We start from the raw sequence: 21,943 nt of genomic DNA, 5'->3' as shown, positions 1-21,943 counted from the left end.
CAGATTCAGCTAACCCAGAAATAGTAGCTCAGGTTAAGAATTTTGCTTCAGGATAGGAACAGAAATGGTGCTTTGGGGGCGCGGCAGCAGCAGGAGGCCCCATTAGCTAAAGTGGTGCTTCAGGTTAAGAACAGTTTCAGGTTAAGAATGGAGCTCCGGAATGAATTAAGTACTTAACCCGAGGAACCACTGTATCAGGAAAAGGATCCTATTAGCTATTTTGAGCCAAAGAAAAATGTAATGAACAATTTCAGAAAATCCCACTATTTGTAGAGCATCGTGGTCAGGTTGAAAGACAGTATGGGCACAAAAATGAATTCATGTACCTACCTAAAAACACAAGTTACTGAAGTAAACAAACAAACAAAAATGTTTAACAGAATTACACTTTCTTCTTTCGCTTCAACACTTTTTAGCTTTTGTAACAGCTTTGTTACAAGTCAGGTTTAGTTGTATTGAACACAAAAGTTACTTTGGAATGAATGTCATTTTTCTATTCGTATTCAGTGATTATGTGAGCAGAAGGCAGCTTGCATAACCAGTCCTTTTATTTCCCTACTCCATGTCTGCTTCTGCGAAGTGTTGGGGAGCCCTCCTGCAATTGGTTTGGTGTGATGTCTGAATTAAGCAACAAAGGCCATCAGAGCAGGCAAGCGGCATATTTTCCTTTCCCAGGTACTCTAGATATGGCTTAAACTTCATTCAGGTGAAACTCTCTTTCCATAAACCACTGTATAAATGGCCTGCCCTAATGGGAAACAGCTCTCTCAATTAATATTTTGGCTTGATTACTATCCACACATTTGGTATAAATATAAATTCATGATGTTAAATTACTTTCCCATTAAAATAAGACTGGTTTGTCCATTTGTCAATAAAACAAAAAGGACAAGAACAAAACCTTTGGAAGTATTTCAGGGAAGTATTGCTTGATGACTTACCTTCATAGCTCTTTGGAGGCAACAAAGCAAGCAGTTCATAAAGTCTTTTCCTGTACATCACTGCCGATGGTTTTAAAGGATTGCCATAGGTTTTAGTTAGTGAAGGAAGCCTTAAAACATAAAAAACCACATGCTAAAGTCAAAAGAGAAAAACATCTATCCAACAAATTCCAGCTACTAGTTTGCTTTGTAACTCACCTAAAATTCAGTGTCTGGAAAGCTTAAAAAAAAATTTAAAACCACTGTACAGCACTATATATGTACAGTGGTACCTCGGTTCTCGAACATCTCCATTGATGAACATTTCAGAACCCGAACACCAAAAACTCAGAAGTAAATGATTCCGTTTTCAAACGTGCCTCAGAAGTCAAATGGCTTCCACTGCATGTTTTTCAATTTTCTCAAATGAATTTGAGGAGAGCCCTTTGTGACTCGGTTTTCAAACATTTTGGAACTTGAACGGTCTTCCGGAACGTATTACGTTCGAAAACCGAAGTACCACTGTATAGCAATTCTCAAAATATCACTCCTTCTAATGCTGAACTGAGGTGAATACAGGACGTTGTGTTTTAACAAGTCTCATCATTAGTCCATTAAACTCAGTATTGTCTACACTGGCCAGCTGTGGCCTCTCTGGGATATCTGGCAGGAAGTTCTGCCCAGCTGTATCTGGAGATGGCAGGAACTGAACTCAGGACCTTCTGCATACAAAGCAGGTGCTCTACCACTGAGCTACAGCCCTTCCCCATCAGGCGAGTCCGGACAGAATTGGAGCCAAAACAGGATGGCAAGAATCCTGCCCTAAAGCATTCTAGTAAAGAGTTAAATCCAGTAAGAGAGACCAAGAAGGTTCAGTAGGGTTTGAACATTGAAGTGTGGTAGGATGAAACAGTCTGCCTGAACTCCTTACAATTTATAGCATTCTGCAAGAAGACATGGTTGTCTGGCTTCTTCTAAAACTTCGTGACTATACAAAAATGATGATACATTTAAAAGGAAGAAAGAACTACTGCTTTTTGTGCTGCAAACACACAAGTAAGGACCTGCTAACCAGTTTCTGTATCAGATAGAATCTTGCACTGACTCTATGAAGGACTGCTCTAGAAGTTTCCAAGCAATATTTTCCTCTCTTCACGTATAAAATTTCAACCTGGATTGCGACATTAGTACAACAATCTGCACAAAACCATTACTTGGTTGATATTTGTAGAAAACACCAGAGAAATATTCAGTGCTTTTATTTTTTGCTATGAAATCAACAGCTCAAAATTAAAGTTTTAGTTAAAAATGATGCTGCTCAGCAGCAATACTCACTGTGTCAGTAAAGCAACAGCACATGGGAGGGGAGGAAGCAATCTTTGAATCACTTCATCTGTAAGGAGGCCCCCACAATGGTTGATAAAACTTTTAATAGCTGGGAATAAAGGATACTGACTATTAAAAAGTAGAACTTTTATTTTTATAATGAATTATAGATGTATAACAATACAATTGTTTCATATGTCCAACAACGATTGTTGTTAGACATATGTAAAAAGGCTTAATAAAAATAATCTGGTCTATTATAGCTAACTGGTAACTTCTATTTCTAAACAGTAGGGTGCTGCAAATGGTCAAATTCCCTTTGTTTTACTGTGGAATGTTAAGAACAGTTCTTTTATGTACTTGAACCCATCATTTCTGCCATAAATGGGAAACTGGGAAAAAGAGATCTCAGGAAGTATACTGTATATACACACACAGTCAAAAAGATAACATCATTTTTCCTTTAAAACGTGAAGAGAGGAGAGAAATTACAAAGCAGCCAAGATAAATTCCACATACCACAGAGAGCACCTGCCCGGCTTTCCAGCGTCACTTGCCATGTAAATGAATCACCCCGGCTTTTCTCAGTTTCTAAATCTTTAGGCGATAATGGGAAAGCACATTTCCACAATAACAGCATTCTTGGAAGATGGTGCTGAACAACCGCTGGACCTATCATGTTAATATTGGACATTTTCTCATATTAATTCGATGCACTAAAATTCTGATGTCAACAACGAACCTTCAAAAAACCACCTGCAAGCTGCCTAGAGGGTTCAAGGATGATGGGAATTGTAATCCAACAACATCTGAGAGGAGCATTTGTTAGCTGAAATGGAACTGCACCAATCAGGCATAAGCCACAGCACCCAAATGATCTAGTTGAGATTCCTGCATTGCAGGGCGTTGGACTAGATGCCCCTCAAAGTTCTTTCCAACTCTATAATTCTGTGATTCTTATGAACACAGAGTGCATCTGGCACCTTCAATATACAGTTTTTGGTGTATGCTGAAAATGCTATTTGTAACCCTGGCCTTTGATGCCTAAGATATATATATAGGGCTCAACCTACTTTTACAATTGCAATTTTGTTTGAACAGTTTTTGATGTTTTATTTTAAATTGCTGGAACCTTGGGATGAATAATGGGTAATGAATTAAAATCATCACCAACACCGTATTGTGCCATGCTACACAAGCAGTCTGTACAGGAGTGGCAGGTGAATCAAAACGCTCGCAGCCCATACTACCACCTCTGCTTTAAATAATTGCTTTTCCTATTGGGTTTTGCTTACATGTTCCGTTCATGACAAGGCTTAGTACAACCTGCTGTGCTCCTCTTTCCGCCATATGTCCTCTTGTGCAACAATCAATACATCAATCTGAACTCTAAGACTTTTAAGGTAAAAATGAAAATATTTTAACTAAAATCAGGAGTGTCGAGGCTTCCATCTGAAACAGCACATATACTGCAGCTTGGTTGGTGCATATGTAGGCCAGTAAAAGGAGCTAATGGGGAAATGAGGAGCTGGAATTAAACCAATCAGCTGTTCAGCAGAGCATAAAGACAGGGGAAACAGAATCCAGCCCCCATCCAAAAATAGGATTCCAGCTTTGTAGATTGGCCTGTGCCTGGGCTAGGCAATTGAGTGTGCATAATCCCTAGCTAGAGGTGACATGAATTATTTTGCATAATTACCATGAGCTCAAGAATTCAGGGAGGAATTCAACCTTGTGTCAGGGCAAGCATTTCAGCTTTCCCTCTCTCCCTAGCTCACACACTTTTCAGAGGGATCTCTCAACCCCCACCCCAGCCACTTTCAGGGGGATGAAAAGCCCTGGTATGCATGCACAAGTCCTTGTCTAGGGCTTCTGCTGAAGGGATTCATTAGTTGAATCTCACACTTACCTTTTCTTGATGCATATTTCAGACTCCCTCCATGCATGTTAATGGTTGTTGTTAAAGGGGGGGGGGGAGAGTTAAGATTGCTAACTTAAGACTGACTACTATTGTAAAAACAAATGTATGCTGCATATAGCTACCGATTTCACTGTTTCTTAACTTTGGTGCTTATTAAATAATTAAAAAGTCACTGCTATTAGAAAAAAAAATTATACAATTCAGTATGGCTTTAAAGATGTTACAGGCTTAGCATGTAGCCACTTTTGCCTGTCAGTCCATGAGCCAACTGGATAACTTCCCCACCTACTGGGCACAGTATGGAATTCTGATACATACTTACATGTAGCAAAAACAAAGGCATTTAAACCAGAAATGGGCACACTTTACAGTTTTCAATGTATGCCCTTGTGCTGTAATGGGAACACTCTCAGGAGAATGATAATCTTGTAACTATTTAAGTTATCCCTGTTCCCAGGTTAATCACCAGCTGGGTGGGAGTGTTTACTGAGGTGAATAATTAGAATATAAAAAGCCAGGATTTCTTCCTTGCAAAATAAACTAAAAAACCACCATATCAAACTGATGTGCAGAACGCCACATTCATATATTGAAATAAATAATGAGTGGGCTACTCAGTCTTACCCAATGTCATTAAGGCAGCTATCAGGAGCCATCCAGATTGCATTCGTTGTATTGAGATGCGGCTATTCTGAGAAGCAGAACGCAACAAATCCTCAGCCACTGTCATGACTGCCTGTGATAAAAAGTGATGGTTTTTGCATTAACAATGAAAATACATAATTAAACACTTTCCGATAAAGGCATGCATATTGTTTCTATATATTTAACAGCTCCCAAAAGAGGATAAATGGGAGCTGTTAATAATCGGTAAAATTCCAGAGCAGCCACTTTTTAATTCTGGTTAGCAAGGAAATCTTGTGAAACCTTAAAGATGAATCAATGTATTGTGGTGAAAGCTTTTGGGAGCTCGACTCCATGTCTTCAGATACTGTGAAGTGGCCTTTTGCATGTGAGAGATGCATATTTTGCCTTCTGACTGGCCACTCCTTTGTTAGGCAGTTGTGTTTTATTTACTGTCTTTCCCTTGGACTGGCTCCAGAGAGGCTGCTTCATGAATGGCTCCTTCTATTCACAGAAGGCGCAAAGATGCAGCAGAGGCTCCTAGCTGGATGAACGGGGTGGGTGGACGTGATGTTCAAGGATCCTAAATGATTCCTTTGGCCTGCAGTCTGTACACCATTTTTCATGTTGCCCTCAAGGGTCCTACAACCCTGGAGACAGCTTCTCAGGCAGCTGCAGGAGGAAAGAGGAATCAGTAAAGATCACCTCCCCGTTCTCTCAGAGCAGAACTCTGTTCAGAGAAATTCTGGACTGAACCTAACTATGATTATTTTAACTTACTCTTGTTTTTCTCTTGTAAGTCACCCCAAAAAACCTCTGGTAGTAATAGTATTTATGTATGCATAAACAAAACAAATTGCTGGTTTAGAGGCTTAGAATGGTGGAGGGGGTAAGCTGGCAGTCTCTTGTTGCTGAATAAAATACCCATCAGAACTTGGGATGGAAACGCAATAAGGTATGCAATAAGGCTTTAATGGCAAGAGCTGTTGTTTCCAGCTGTTTGGACCTCTATAGTGGCAGCAAATGCTTACACTAAAACTGCCTCCTATTTTGGATCCCATTGGATTTTTAAAAAATGGCAATGGCTTGAATATTAAGTTTTTAACGAAAATGTATAAACTGCTTGTGCATATTTTCTAAAAAGTCAAAGTAAAGCTTCAGTTACTTATAAAACAGGATTATAATACCCAAACCAATGAAAACAAATATGCATGAAAGCATCGTTAATTAAAACAAACATAAAATCAAGAAAAGGTTTAGAACAAATTTCACTACATCATGTGTCTTGCTGGAGCATAAAAATGTTCAGCAGTTGTCTTAAACTGTATAGTAAAGGCACATGCTTAAAGTCAACAGCCAGGGAGTTTCAAAGCAAAGGTGCTGCCATACTGTTATCCATTGCTCCTCTTTAGTTAGGCTTGTAGTTGCAGGTACTGGGCAGATAAGCACTTAGATTAGACTTATTGGAGAGTCACACTTCAATTCCAGAGAGGGATCTTGAGATGCATATGGCATGCAAGCTACCCACTTCAGATCCAGAGAGGTAGCAATGAAAAACAGAAATAAGATCCCTTGCCAAAAAAAGCTCCCGTCTCCCATCACAGAGAAGCAACTTATCTGTGGACGTACTTCTAATTAGCCGTTTTAAAAGAAAATCTTTTGCTTGGCAAGGCCAAATGGGTTTCACTTCCATTGTTCAGGAATACAAGGCTCAGATTTTTTTCACCCCTCACTGACAAAGCTGCGATGTCTGTGGGAAAGTGGTGAGCTATGGTAATCTGCCAATTTAAACTAATACCACGCCAGGATGAGGTTATGGAAGTTTGAGTCTTTTAAAAGAATTTCACCAGCTCTTAAAGAGATGGAAACTCCATGAATTCAGAAAACATTAAGCGACTTCCTCAGACGAGAATTCCCCCATCTCTCTTAGTTCAGTCTATTATCAAGAGCGGTGTTAATTTCTCTATTTAAGAAACAGTAATTGTTAATATTTTAATTCTTTCACTGACCTCGTGTTTTTGTTTTTAAAAAATTCACTGAGGATTATAGTCTGACCAAAACTAAGGAACATCACACTGAAGCTTACCCAAGAGTAGGTGCCTTTGAAAACAATGGGGCTTACATGCCAGTAAATATACTTGATTGTGCTGTTAGTTATATATGAAGAATAGAACTCAACACTCTGTAAAAATTATTTATCAGTGTAGCTAAATGATACATGGATGGAATAAAAAAACTTAGATCTGGTGCACTCAGTGGTCTAATACATTGAAATGGACCAACCAGTCATTTGAAATATTCCAGGTTTTTCAACACTTTCTTCATCATGCACAAATATTCCCTGCAGTGAGGAACAGGCTGTTAAAAAAAAATGTTGTCTATAGCTGTATCAAACAGTTAATTATGCCTTTGCACTGAACACCAGGACCAAGGTTCAAATAATTACCTTTCCTTTGCAATGTGGAATTCCTAAAGGACACATTCTGACAGCTCCCAGTAGGGCAGCAACAGCAAAACTGTAGCCAGTCACTGCTTCTGGGGAGGATTTGAGTGCTGTGAGCCGCTCGATACAGCGATCCAGAAGTGGCGAGAGAAAGCAGGGCAGTGCCACAGCAATGCAGCGCAAACACCATGCCGCTGCCAGCTGAACTGAAATACTGGGGTGGATAATAATGGACACCACTGCATCCAAAACCCCTGGAAAGTCAGAAATGTTAAAAAATCAGCACAGCAAATTTTCAGGAACAGTAACTGAGCTAGATTCACAACTGACTTCTGAACACACGAATGAACACCATACTAAGTAATTCTAGGATGCTTCATGTCATAAATTCTAGGATGTTTCATCTTGCTCTTGACCATGCAACTGCTAGTTTTCTCATCAAGCTCAGAAACTTCAAATATTTTAATTATCTTTTTTTCCTGTTTTCTCATGCTCTTGGTCAAGCCATCTCATTTTCTCTCTATGTACACTATAAAAAAAATTGTTCACTGTCTTTTGGCTTCCTGCATTGACTACTGGCACAACATTCATCTGATATGATGGTGCCCATATTATAATTTTCTGCTCATTCCTTTACTCTTTTAATTGCCATCCCATCGTCCCTCATCTTCATTTAAGCTTCCTATACTTACTTTCAAATTGTTCCACAGTCGATATTCATTCCCTGTAGCCTCTTGCCTGCTACCTAGATACTCAAGGATCCAATCTTCTAATTATATGTAAGATTACTCTCTCTTTTATTTGCCCTTTCACTTGCAGCTCCCTATCACTCAGATGTTCTACCTAACACCCACTTTTCCTTTATGAGCGCACACACACCCTTTCAGGTGTTTTCCCATGGACACTCCTTCCCCTTTTACCTTCCCCCTGCTTTCCTCTTGAAAAAGTCTAATATTTGATTAGATTATAAACCTGGAGGAACACCTACCAACCACAATTTCTATACAGGGCATAGTGACTTTAAGGTGCTTTCTAACTAATAAACATTATTATTACATAACACTATTGTAGTGTTGTACAAAGCTAAGTTACCTTTAGTAGGGGAAATAATTCTGAGAAACTTATCACAATTGCAACAATTCACCTTCAGAGTCTGCTGTGAGTAGTGAACAGCTCTTTTCTCATTATATTTCTTTAAAATACCCTTTTTGTAAGATGTGCAGCCAAGTTCTAACATTTTATTTAATTAGAAACAAGTATCGCTATTTTCAGATAACAGTTACTCCTAAGTAAATGCAAATAGGTTAAGGCTTAAATAATGATTATATAAAGAATATATCTATTTTAACTAAGAGCCAGAGTATTTTGTGTCCTACATACGGTTTAAGAAAACAGAGTAATGAACTTCAAATCTGTGTTGTTGTTATTTATATGCCACTCATCTGACTTCAAACAAATTATAAAACCACAGGAAAACATCAAACATTAAAATCTTCCCTATATAGGGCTGCCTTCAGATGTCTTCGAAAAGTCAGATAGTTGTTTATTTCCTTGACATCTGACAGGAGGGTGTTCCACAGATTCCTACCCTCCCCTTGACAACATGAAAACTGATTCCAAAAGCCCATTCATCACACATCTCCTACATATTATCTGAACTAACATAGAATCTTTACTCCATAAGGATTTAAAACACACACACACACACACACAAATTGGGGTAATCTGAACCTGTATTAGAATTTGCTTTAATCCTACAGCAAGCTGATTAGACCAAGGTACCCTTAACATTTTGTTTTCTTAAACTGATTCTTTATATGATGAGTTTCAATGATCCAAAACATACATTTCACAAAATCATGGAGAACAAAAGGTATGATCCATTACCTGTACTAGAATCTTGTAGCACAGGTGCAGCAGTAGTGCCTAAATTCTGAATGAGGTTTCCAAGCTCTTCCAAGGAACATATAAGCATATGCTGGCTTGCTACCACATCTGTCGTACCAACACGGGTTTCCACGTTACTGTCACTCATGGCAGCATCTAGTAATATGAAAGAATTGTGTGATCTTTGCTACATAAGACAAAACAAGAGACTTAAAAGACTAGGAGGAGATAGCTGGTACATTGACCATATCTAATACGGTTTTGCAGTAAAAGCGGGGCTTCATGAAAACACTAATGGCAGGAGACATTGAGTAGCAAAAAAAGATCAGCTGACAACCAACTTTGCAGATATTCTCTGCATCTGCGCATGTGTAGAGGAAAATAGAGATGTACTTGTTAAAAGAGTATGGGAGACCATATTTTGATGCCATGTTGTGGCAAACATACAGGTCCAAATCCAGAGAACGTTAACTCATACGGAAGGACCGCTGAAATTAATGAGTCAAAGCTAACTTACCCCATTGATTTTAATGGCATATTAACTTTCTCTGAATTTGGGCCCAAGTCAATTGAGAAGAAAAAGTAGGTAGAAGGGCACTTCAGTCAATGAACTGGTGTGTACCTAAAACTCTCCCAATCGCTTAGCCATGGAAGCAGTTTGTGGAATCCTACATTCCATTCTCATTTTATTCACACTTCCCTTTCAAGTGTGAATAGTCCTTACTGCTAATACCAATCTTAACCACATTAAAGTCGAAGAAGAGTTGGCTATTAACCATTAATTGAATTAAGGGTTTGAAGCCAATTTCAAAATTCCGATTAACAGTAAGCCCTGGTTAAGCATCTCACCTCCATATCCTGATTCAGAACCAAACACTAGCCTGAATATTCTCCGTTTTAAAACCTATATATTTGAGTAGCAATGAGTGGCTGGGGGCCCATATGCTCCCAGAGGCCCTGTCTTCTCATACTTGTGCCCGAAGAATGGAAAACTGGTACTGCAGATGATCCCTGCAGTAAGTAAGAAGGACTTGAAGTCATCACCTATCAAGTGGTTGTCAGTGCCTTCAAGTCCACTGGATTGTCATAATCTAGATTCCAGCATTTCTGACACAACGTTCATAGATGCACAACGTTCATAAACACAAACCTCCCATTCTGAGAGAGAATAATGGACCATATGGTTATTTTATCTTGATGATGACTAGCTTGATGCCACAGGGAAGTTCAGAACCAATGAATATGTGCATGATTCCCACACCTGTGGAAAATCCTCAACAGCTAGAAGTCAGTGATACACAATAAGGTAAAAAGTAAAGGTAAAGGACCACTGGACAGTTAAGTCCAGTCAAAAGCAACTATGGGGTTGCGGCACTCAACTTGCTTTCAGGCCGAGGGAGCAGGCGTTTGTCCACAGACAGCTTTCTGGGTCATGTGGCCAGCATGACTAAACCGCTACTGGCGCATGGAGGACCGTGATGGAAGCCAGAGCACACAGAAACGCCGTTTACCTTCCCGCTGCAGTGGTACCTATTTATCTACTTGCACTAGCATGCTTTCAAACTGCTAAGTTGACAGGAGCTGGGACAGAGCAGAGCAACAGGAGCTCACCCCGTCAAGGGGATTTGAACCGCTGACCTTCTGATTGGCAAGCCCAAGAGGCTCCGTGGTTTAGACCACAGCGCCACCCGTGTCCCTGGTACACAATGTGCAGTTCTGACTCCCATGGTGTTTAGTCAGTCATCAGACTTACCTTCCACATAATAACCCTAACCTAAATTATGGAGAAATATTAAAGGAACTCACAGGTATTTTAATTATTATTCTGAAATGAATCCCAAAGGGCCATGTGGATTTTTTTTCAGATAAGGCATCGCTGGAGATGCAAACAGTACTGCATAGCCTTCATGAGCAGATTAGGAAATGATACAAAGTACTAGTGAAAAGGAGGGGGAAGGGAGAGCACATAATCTTGTTAGTCCCATACCCACAACTTTCTTCAGCTTCCAGATGGCTTGACAAATCTCCTTGGCAGTTGCAATTTGAGCTTTCCCCCCAAGAAGGCCTCCTACTGTAGCTCGGAGGATAAATGAAATACAGCGGCGGCGACAGATAGCGTCCATCTGAGTCTGAATAGCTTTAGGGTGAGACTGGGAAACGAGGTCCAGAACATGGGAAAGCAAGGCAGAAAAATTCCTTTCAAGCCACTGCCCTCCCAGCGTGGAGATAAATACCACATATGCCTGAAAGAGATTGGATTAAAATGCAATATTTTTACATCAAAATCTTCTCAAAAATATAATGCAGTATTAAAGAAGTCATAAAAGTTACCATTAAACTATATTAACAGGACACCAAAATAATTTTGTTGATTTTTTTAAAGACAACATGTTTCCAGCTTCATTATGTGAAGTAAGGTGGAAAGAAACTGGCTTTTAGTCATCTAAGCCAAATTTAGATGCTATGTTGGGGGGCAAAAACTGCTTTAAATTAAACCAGTAGCGACAAGGCAGCTAGTTCCTTTAGCCTCTTCATCTCTTATATTTAATAGCAGAGCAAGAGAAACAGCTATTACTTGTTATGTAAACTGTTGCATTTGGCATCAGTATGCAAGAACTTCCAGCAATTTAATATTCTGCATGTAGCACCCACATTTAGTGCAAAATGAAATTTAAGAATTATTAGGTTACAATAACCTACACGCTTGTGGGAATTAGGGCATTTTTACCCTCACCCTACAGGTTTTATTTTTTAAATGTTTGCCATGACTGGATTATTCCTCCTTATTACAAATGAATTTTAACTGTTTGCAACTTAACAAATCAGAACAGAATGGAAGAATATAGAGAGCCCTTATTCTGAAGAAAAAATTATCTTACTGGGTATCAACTTCTACTCAATGCAGTTAATAGGTCAACCTCATAAATACTACATCCACACTGAGAATCACTTTGGGAAGAAACACATCCAGAAAGAAAATCAGTGTTGCACTATGCTGATCTGTCAGCACAAGCATTGCAGAATGCCAGATAGAATTATCCACCTCTCCTCCTCCTGAGCACTGTTTTCAGAGTTCTCCTGCACCCCAAAACAATTTTGGGGTCATGGGAGAAAAGAAAACCCATTGCATAAGTGGAAGCCCTCACACAGGAATTTTGGTGAAAGGACTCATTAGGTGTATCCCCACCAATATATTGAATTAGTTACGAGAGAGTTATTTTATGGCAATCTAACTTTAGAATTAAAAAAAACAAAACAGGTTTCAACATTATTTTATTTGAGCATAGAGAAAAGAATAAAAAGTAGTTGGAGGACAAGATCTTTTGTAGTTTAGCTGAATACATTTTCTAAGCATAATCCCTTCAGGCTTTAGACATGAAAACACAATTATTTTTCTTCAAAAATGTGCCGCAGAAACAGCCCTAAAATAATTTTCCTGAGTAGCCTGCTACAGGTTCTGGACTTCCATGCATGATGGAATTGTTTAAAGAAGAAACTATAGCTTTATTTTTATTTTAGTTAGGATATTTTGAAGGGACACCTGGCCTCACCATGCAGCAGGGTGATTTGCTTGTTGGACGGTGTGGGGAGAAGAGAAGGAATGAATTAGTGTTTCAATAATACAGCAAGATTTTTTAAAGCATATGCCCTACTGGGGAGGGGATTTGGGTGTCACTTCATACTGGCACCCTATGAAGGGCAATCAATTAACAGATGGCAAAGAATTAATCCCCTCCCCAATACCGGATTTGCATTTATGTCACAAAAATCCTCAGCTCTACTGACTCTGTAACAAAAAGTCTCAGATACTAAATTGCTAAATATGAAACTGCTCTGAGCTTAGTTAGTTCTCTCTGCCATGGCTCTCTGTCCTTGACAGTCACTGATCCGAAAAAATGTGAAAGATGTGTCATTTAAGTTGCTTTATTAATGCTTAATCAAGGAACAAGTTCTTTCAGACATCAGCTAAGAGCAATTACATGTTTGTGGGAAACCAGTCAGGCTCATGGTTTGTTTCTCACACAAACCACGAGTGAAAGCCAAGGTTTTAGAGAGAAACAAATCATGAGCCCAGGTTCAGATGAGGCAACAAGTCAGACCATGCCTGGTTTCCCAGCAGTGGAGCAGCAGCAAGTGAAGGAGGAGCAAAGCTCCTGCGATTTCAGCAGCATGCACAAGCGCACTGCTCATTCACATCAAGCCATAGTTTATTCTAACTAAGGTTTAATGTGACACGCGAACCAGATCACAGAGAAGGCCTCACCATTGCAAGCTGCAGAATATAATAGCTCTCAAATGAAAGCAGAAGGGTTTTTTTAATGTTAAGAAACATTTTAAAAAAATATGAAAAGACAATGAACTAACACAAACATTATGAAAGAAAATTATAAACATTAAAATAATTTCATTATTAGCAAATAATTGTTTCTTTCAAAAAGAGAAATAAGCACCATTAGCATCCAAGTAAAACACTGGGAAATATTAGAAGACAAGTAATTAGTCTTCTGTAAAAGCCTGTAAAATATTAACATGTAAAATCAATTAACTAGTTCAATACACACTACCGTGCAATAATACTTTCACAGAAAAACAAAACAAAAAAACAAAACAGTAACTTTTACGATATATAACATAATCAAACCTGAGTGACTCCAACTCTAACATCCCTGCTGACCGAGCTTGTCCCTTTCAGAATATCACCACTGGCTCGTAGAAATCCTGTACTTCCCCGAAGGAAACCTGTACCCAGAAGTTCCAAGGCTTCTTCAAATGAGATCTTGCGAACATTTTGTCTGGCAGATGCTTTTCCAATGAGGGGGGAAATGCATCCACATTTATTTGTTAGTTTCTACTGTGTTACAACCAAGTCTCAGGCATCATAACTAAACTAAAACATTCAGTTCATACGACATAGTTATTGGGTTAAAGGTCTGAAGTTCAGTCTAATCCTATGAACATTTATCTGAAGTAAATCTAAATTCATTGGACTTTCAAGTATGCACAGAGGATCACAGCATATGTGATTGAGCCTTATGTAACCACCTTGAAAAACCATGTATACCACCTTGAGCTCCTCAGAAGATAAATGTAATAAATAAAACAAAATGTGATGAAGCTATTAGTGTTCACTGGAGACACTGGCTGAAGGCACATATGGCTAAATTTCAACGAACATAAGCTTTGGGAGGAATACACACAGTTGTCAGTGCATGCACTCACAGGAACATTTTCATTTGGTTTCCTGGATGAGGAAGATGGCTTAGCAAGGCTTATAAACAGTATAATTCCTGATCTAGGTAAACTACAGGGTTGTTGTTTATTTTTACTACAGTACGTAATTGTCAGGGAACTGACATCGGAGCGAGAGGCGAAGGGGAGGCTCCCAGATGATGCTGGCAAAGGACCCAGCAGCAGGGGGAGAATCAGCTCAGTAGAGGGGGAAGCCAATCAGCGCAACACCAGGGATAAAGGGGGGCAGACGGGGGAATTGGAGAGAGGGCTCCAGGACTCTTCACTGGACATCAGTGAGGAGAGCCCAGGTCCTCTGCTACCCACGCCTTCCCTGCGCAGAAGACTCCCGCGCAGTGAGAGGAGGAGGAGACTGGGTGTCAAACAACTTTTATGTAGGAAGAGGTTCAAGAAACGCCCACTGATGGATTCTGCCAGTGACTGAGGCAGCCACGTTGAGAAGGGGCTGTGCAGTCAGAAAGGTTTAACAAGGCAAATTAACCGAGAAAGGCACCAGTTTACGCACGAGTAACTCATACCTATTACAGTAATGGAAGAGATGAGTGAAAGCACACACATTTTACTGGTAGTTTCAGGCTTAGAAAAAAATACTATTCATTTACAAATTTATCTAAGGGGAGCAGCAGGCCTAGAAGTAAAACTTCAATATCACGAATCATTCTAAGTGTTATTGAAATGAGAATGGAGCACATTAAAAGAATCCAAGTTGGATCAGTTGTCCACTAAGGAGTGCTTTGATTAGGAACAGGCTATTCAAGTTGAAACATGACTTCACAGTCATTCCTCCCCTATATTAACAGCCATTTTTCTCTCTTTCCTTCTGTTATTCCCTACCTTGTCTGCCTTGGGTGTTTATCCACAGCGATGCCCATTTTGGAACACGATAGAACATGCCAATGCTGCTGACTCCTATATCCCATGGATAAACTGTTATAGATTTATTTACATCTATAATCAACCTCTTTAAAGGTAAAGGTACCCCTGACCATTAGATCCAGTCGCGGACAACTCTGGGGTTGCAGAGCTCATCTCGCTTTACTGGCTGAGAGAGCCGGCATTTGTCCGCAGACTTCCAGGTCATGTGGCCAGCATGACTAAGCCGCTTCTGGTGAACCAGAGCAGTGCACGGAAACGCCGTTTACCTTCCCGCCGGATTGGTACCTATTTATCTACTTGCACTTTGACGTGCTTTTGAACTGCTAGGTGGGCAGGAGCTGGGACCAAACAACAGGAGCTTACCCGGTAGCGGGGATTCGAACCGCCAACCTTCTGATCGGCAAGCCCTAGGCTCTGTGGCTTAGACACAGCGCCACCTGCATCCCTCTTTAGCTACAGCCAAATGCATCATATGTATATAAGCTTAGCCATCTGAAATCAGTTTCCAGTTGTCAACTGGAAGTATAGATGTGGTCAGGTTTACGGGAGGGTTTGTATAGTACAAGCACTAATCTTGCTGAAACACTCAGCACACATCTGATTTCTAGGGTGTAGGGCAAAGTCACATGGGGAGAAAGCTCAGACCGTGAGCCAATGGGGTACTGCACTTGAGGTACACCATCTTGTACAGGTTTTAAAAACTAGAGAAGTAAAGTATGCTCAGGGTGTGTGTGTGTGTGTGTGTGTGTGTGTGTGTGTGAGAGAGAGAGAGAGAGAGAGAGAGAGAGAGAGAGAGAGAAAGGTCTTTAGGAATGAAGCCCTGCTCCTATCGGTATGAGTTTGAGAGTATGGGCTGACAGAACACCATTGCTACTTTTAATTTCTACTACCCTGAGAATGCAAGAAACGTATGTTTTGTTTCTTCTTTCTATGCTTGTGTGAAGCTGTGTGCATGTGTCTTTCAAATGAAGCTATTGTTAAATCCCAACTGTATATGTTCTGATTGCATTTTAATTCCAGCAAGTGACCGAAACCTTCACATGGCAGGGGGAATCATATACAATACATTGTCATTTGTTAAAACCACATCTATTTTGAAGGCTGTTCACTATTTACTGCAGTTTGCCAATAATTTCTACATTACAGCCCTGTTTAGGGAAGTTTTTAGTGACTGATGTTTTAATGTATTTTTAATCTTCTGTTGGAAACTGCCCAGAGTGGCTGGGGAAATCCAGCCAGATGGGTGGGGTATAAATAATATATTATAGTCTTCTTCTTATAATTATTATTATTTTCTTACATCGACATAGGAAGAAAGAAACCCTAATAAATTTACCTGTGCCGCCTTGTTTAGATGTTACAGCACTCACTAACACACTGCCTAAAAGCTTAGAAACAGCAATTCGTACACCATAATTCGACCCTTCAAACGATTTAAAACACAGAGTTACAACACTATCCAGGTCTGTACTCCACATAAAACTTGCTTCGCTCTGCAGTTCAAGAAGACACTATATAAAACAAAAACAAAAACAGGGAAACAAGAAAAGAAATAGGTTCAGTCTTTTTTGCACAAGTGCAATGCAATGAACTGTGGAGTGTCTTCTGCCAGCTTAAGCTGGTGGTCCAACTACCACCTTTATCTAAGCAAGGATAACCTGGCTAAAGTAATCATGTTCTGCTGATCTCAAGATTGCACTACCGCAATGTGCTTTATACGGAGCTGACTTTGAAAATGGTTCAGAAGCTTCGATTAGTGCAGAATGTGGCTACACAACCATTGACAGGCATGAGGCAAACAGATCAATTTGTTTGTGGGGTTTTTTGAATTCTTGTATGTTGTAAAATCAATTACCGTATTTTTCCGTGTATAAGACTAGGTTTTTTCCTAAAAAATAATTTCAAAAGGTTGGGGGTGTCTTATACACAGATACATCTCCCTCCATTTTCTTAAATCAGAGTCCCCCAAAATAGGGTGCGTCTTATACATGGGGGCATCTTATAGACAGAAAAATACTGTATATAAATAAAATAATTTTTTAAAAATGAAAGGACTTCAACCTCACTGGTGTACATTATTTTAAAGTATTCTAAACTTGGCAGGGTGATCCACTTTGGTGACAAGATATTCAACAACTTATGGGCCAGAGTGCTAATACAAGTTTGTAATATATGGGAATGAATAGTAACTTCAAATCACACAAATTCAAACTGTTTTTTTAAAAAATCTGTTCATGTGAATTTATACTTTGCTTATAAATTGACTGCAGACTGAACAAAGGAAGAGAACTTAAGCTCCTTGAGGAAAAGGTGAGATATAAATGTAAAATAAAAAAGGAATAAAATAATAAAACTTGACCCGATTACTAAAACATGTGCTTTTTACTCTAATCTGTGGGGCTTTATTTATACAATGGCAGTCAAGACTGCAAAATCCTATGCCCTTTAAAAAAAAGGGGAGGTTATTTTGTTTTTATTTTGATTACTGTATTGTTCGCTCTATAAGATACACCAGACCATAAGACGCACCTAGTTTTTGGAGGAGGAAAACAAGAAAAAAAAAATTCTGAATCCCAGAAGCCAGAACAGCAAAGCAGCGATCCCTCTTGCTGTTCTGGCTTCTGGGATAGCTGCGCAGCCTGCATTCGCTCCATAAGACGCACACACATTTCCCCTTACTTTTTAGGAGGGAAAAAGTGAGTCTTATAGAGCAAAAAATACGGTATATATTTCGTGGTTTTATATTTTGATTTTGTTCTATGAACCACCCTAAGACCTCCGGGTATAGGGCGGTATATAAATTTAATCACAATCATGATAAAAAGTACAGCTGGATAAGATGTACAAATTCTACAATACAGGTTTGCACAGAAAACTGACCAAAAATACAGCCATTTATGTTCATGGTGGAAAAAGCTTCCTAGCAAAAATATTACATGGATGTATTTTTTACCAACTGAATTGCAAAATGTAAGAAAAATCTTTTCTGTGCGGTGAGAGAGAGGGAGACAATTGATTTTCTTTTATCCTCCATTTAACATATGCAACTGTATACAGGAAGATTAATTACTAAAAACAATTAATAGGGCACTTTACCTTTGCAGCAGCACAGCGAACTGCCATTGATCTATCAGTTAAGCATGAACGGGCAGCTTTGTAAATATCTCTGTGACATGGAATAGCAGCAACTCCCAGACCTTTCAATATATTTTGCAAACTTAGCATGATCTCATACCGCCCTTGAGACTAACAAGACAAGAGAAAAAGGTCATGTGGTTTTCAACTAAAGGACATTATTTTATCTACTCATTAGTTACATTTTCATCCCATTCTTCCCTGAGCAAGTTTAGAGTAATGTTTTTAGCATTACTGAAATCATGTGAGGTAAGCTAGATTGAGAGATCTTGCCCAAGGCCCCTTAGTGAACTTCATGGCAGGAGTGGAAACTGGAAGATTAATTATCTCACACAAACCACAGCATTCTAGTCTCTGCACTATTCAAGATCTCAAAACCTGTAGGAAGAATACTCTTCTAAAACAAAACAAATTTATTTATGAAGTTTGATTCAAGACTAAAGTAGCTTTGCAAGTATGTTAATGAATTAATAATATTATTTCATCTTATACAATAATTTATGCTTATTTAAAATTCATTCATCCATTCAATTTATATTCTTCTCTTCCTCCCAAAGGAGCCCTGGGCAGCAGTAGAAAGATGATTCTAAAAATATGCACCCAAAGGTAATTGTCAAGCCTCATAATGAAACAGTACTCTCCTACTGGGAAACATTTTCTTCTAATAACAGAAATAAGTCTTCTTTGGGCATTTTTTCCAACTGTCAACTCACCCAACTTGTTTCATGTTTCCTTACCTCTGCATTCTTCATTGCTTTAAGGATATTCCCGACAGTATCCACAAAGCTGTTGCCCAAAATTCTTCCCAGTTTTTTGTACAAATAGCCCAAACAAACCACTGCAGCACTTTAAAACAAAACAGAGAATTGGAAAGGGGGGGAAATGGTAGTCAATCAACATATGTTTAACAAAAAGTTCTTAGTAAATTATACGATGCCAGCATTTTATCGTGCACAACTGAAGCTTACAATTACAAAAAGCAATTTAGTATTAAATTACTTAGGAAGTAAACTACTGTATTGCTAAATTGCATGATCAAGACTTTAAAAAAAAAAAGCTAAACTGATTTCACAATCACACAGAAAAAGAAAAAAAATTGTATGATCCTCTTTCAAGGCAGTTTACAACTTAATGGATCTAGCTGAATAAATAAATAAGCCAGATCACCAGGGCAGCCATGTTCGTCTGCTCTGTCACAAAACAACAACAGGAGGTCTGTGATACCTAACCCCCCACCAAACCAGCAAAGTGACATTGGCATAAACTTTAATATCAGGCATGTCTGAAAAAGTAGGCTCTTGTCCATCCCTGTCAACATCAGTTAGCACAGCTAGATATCTGTCAGGGCACATAGCTGAAGCCCAGCTGTAGTGAAGGGGAGCAACAGCCACTATTGCTTACTGTTCTACCCTCCTGATTTGCCTTGCCACCACCCATTAAGAGTATGTCCAGCAAATGCAAGCAATGGTGATGGCCATAACAAGCATCAAGCCAACATAAATGGGTGTGATGGACTAGCCCATGTGGACCTGCCAATGAGCAAAGCTACAAGCCCAGAAGGATCCCAGCATGCCTTTCCAATCTCATTAGGATTGAGCTTTCTGGTCCTCATCTGAGCCTGAAGGGATTTTTCTCAGCAGGACTTCCTCTTGCTCTCTTGTGATTCCAAGACCATGTATGCGTTCTACTCCCCCTTCCAAAGCCTTCTGGGACATTCATATCTTGTGAATTCATGTCCATAGATCTAGCAATGATAACATTTTTCATGGCAGTCTCTGCTACCATATCGGCTCAAACTCTCAAGCTGCACCAATGAATATGGGATCTGTTTGGACCATTCTATTCCATCACCCCATTCTAGTCTCGTTCCTGCAAAGGGGTGTAATCAGAGAAAAGGACAGGAGGAAAGGCCTGTGCGTAGTACAGTATAGCAAGTGGAGCCCACTATGACTCTCTTGCCTGGGTCGACAGAAACCGGAAGTCACTCCTGCTATCAGTTACAGAGCTTGTCACAATCAATTTGTTAGTTTTTATTTAATGCGCCACAGACACTTTGCTGTTTTAAAATGAAGGAGGAATATTCTAATAAGACCTCACAGGACCTTTCCAGACTTACAGTTTTGTCGGCAGATAGCTTGGTGAATCATCTTTACTGCGAATAAGTTCATTGCATTTATCAATTGTTTGGTGCACAGAAAAAGTGTCCCCAGTGCTATATATTATAGCAAGATTCTTGGCAATAAGCTGTCTGGCAGGAGGCCCTGGGGAACTGGTTAATAAAGATATCAGCTGTTCAACAAGTTTGCTCTGTTTTTCCTTTATATCAGCCTGAAAACATAAAAAGAATAAGTAGTTCATTTATTTATTTAAATTCATATACTGCCCTTCATCACTAGATCTCAGGGCAGTTCACAGTATAAAATATAAGATAAAATACACAAGTTTGGTTTTACAGTTAGAGACAAGGCTAAGTTCAAATTGTGGTTGGGTCTGAATGTGAACATCCTCTGCTTGAAAAGCCTCATCCCTTTCTGAACTAGGCTCAGACCCATTCAAGTCTAAGTCAGTCTCAAAATCGGATGCACACACACCCAGTGGCGTAGCGTGGGGGGTGCCAGGGGTGCCGGCCGCACCGGGCGCAACATTTGGGGGGGCGCGTTTGGCCGGCCCTCCTCGAGGAAGCAGGAACCCCACTGTCCTCGGACCTCCTCCGAAGCCTGGCGGTGGGGCGGAGAGACCTTCTCCCCGCGCCAGCCTTTGGAAGGATGTTCCGAAGCCTGGCGGTGGGGCGGAGAGACCTTCTCCCCGCGCCAGCCTTCGGAAGGATGCTCCGAAGCCTGGCGGTGGGGCGGAGAGACCTTCTCCCCGCGCCAGCCTTCGGATGGCTGTCCTGAAGACTTGTGGTGGGAGCAGTGGCGTAGCGTGGGGGGTGCAGGGGGGCCTGCTGCACCTGGCGCAACATCTGGGGGGGCGCGGAAGAGACTCGAGTGCTAAAATCCACGGGTTAGGGGGCGCAAATTACTTGCCTTGCCCCGGGTGCTGAGAACCCACGCTACGCCACTGCACACACCACACTGCTTCTGCCATCTAGCCAACCCTTAACAGTCCCCTATCTTTGGCTAAACAACGACTTCTCCTCAGCACACACTGGTTAGGATTGTGGTCCACTTAGGAGATGAAAGTATTTAAAAAAGACAATTATCTCAAAATGTTATTTCATTCCAGTTGTACAATACTCACCCGGCTGGTTGCTGGCAAAAGTTTTTCCAAAAACCTCAGCCACTCAAAAACAAACTCTGCTTTCTGAAATTCGCCCAGTTGGTTATAGGCCTCTTTATTAAGCAAAAAGCTGTGAGCCAACTCCATGCCTTAAAGCGTTTCTTTCTCACTATCTGAAAGCCACTCATGAAGACACAAGACTGTAGCTAAGGGATATTAGTATTCACAGGATGAACGAAATGGAATACCTGCACAAACACAAATATATTAAATCACAGAATGTTTGAATTTTAATGCTCAATCTTAAGAGCTTCTCCTCCAGCAAAAAAAAAAAAGTCAGAA

General features: G+C 40.0%; 1 protein-coding gene across 3 annotated transcripts in view; it reads right to left on the bottom strand.

Annotated features, from left to right (window-relative positions):
* HEATR5A (HEAT repeat containing 5A) overlaps positions 1-21,943 on the bottom strand; it is a 59,998-nt gene that overhangs the window by 30,404 nt on the left and 7,651 nt on the right. For 2 of the 3 annotated variants that reach the window (XM_081207577.1, XM_081207578.1), the window contains exons 2-14: positions 21,623-21,849; positions 20,499-20,710; positions 19,120-19,228; positions 18,344-18,493; positions 16,584-16,758; positions 13,764-13,924; positions 11,109-11,364; positions 9,122-9,277; positions 7,238-7,488; positions 4,792-4,903; positions 2,766-2,918; positions 2,256-2,355; positions 942-1,051 (exon numbers count right to left, since the gene is read on the bottom strand). In XM_081207577.1, coding sequence (XP_081063703.1) covers positions 942-1,051; positions 2,256-2,355; positions 2,766-2,918; positions 4,792-4,903; positions 7,238-7,488; positions 9,122-9,277; positions 11,109-11,364; positions 13,764-13,924; positions 16,584-16,758; positions 18,344-18,493; positions 19,120-19,228; positions 20,499-20,710; positions 21,623-21,748 — 2,071 coding nt within the window. In that variant the 5' untranslated portion in view covers positions 21,749-21,849. Of the gene's footprint in view, positions 1-941; positions 1,052-2,255; positions 2,356-2,765; positions 2,919-4,791; positions 4,904-7,237; positions 7,489-9,121; positions 9,278-11,108; positions 11,365-13,763; positions 13,925-16,583; positions 16,759-18,343; positions 18,494-19,119; positions 19,229-20,095; positions 20,426-20,498; positions 20,711-21,622; positions 21,850-21,943 lie in introns of those variants that run through there. The other variant, XM_081207579.1, reaches the window with a different exon arrangement.

Source organism: Podarcis bocagei (assembly GCF_964188305.1).
Source record: "Podarcis bocagei genome assembly, chromosome: 1".
In the NCBI taxonomy this organism is placed as follows: Eukaryota; Metazoa; Chordata; class Lepidosauria; order Squamata; family Lacertidae; genus Podarcis; species Podarcis bocagei.
The sequence above is the reverse complement of the archived record's forward strand: the minus strand, read 5'-3'. Positions and strand labels throughout refer to the sequence as shown.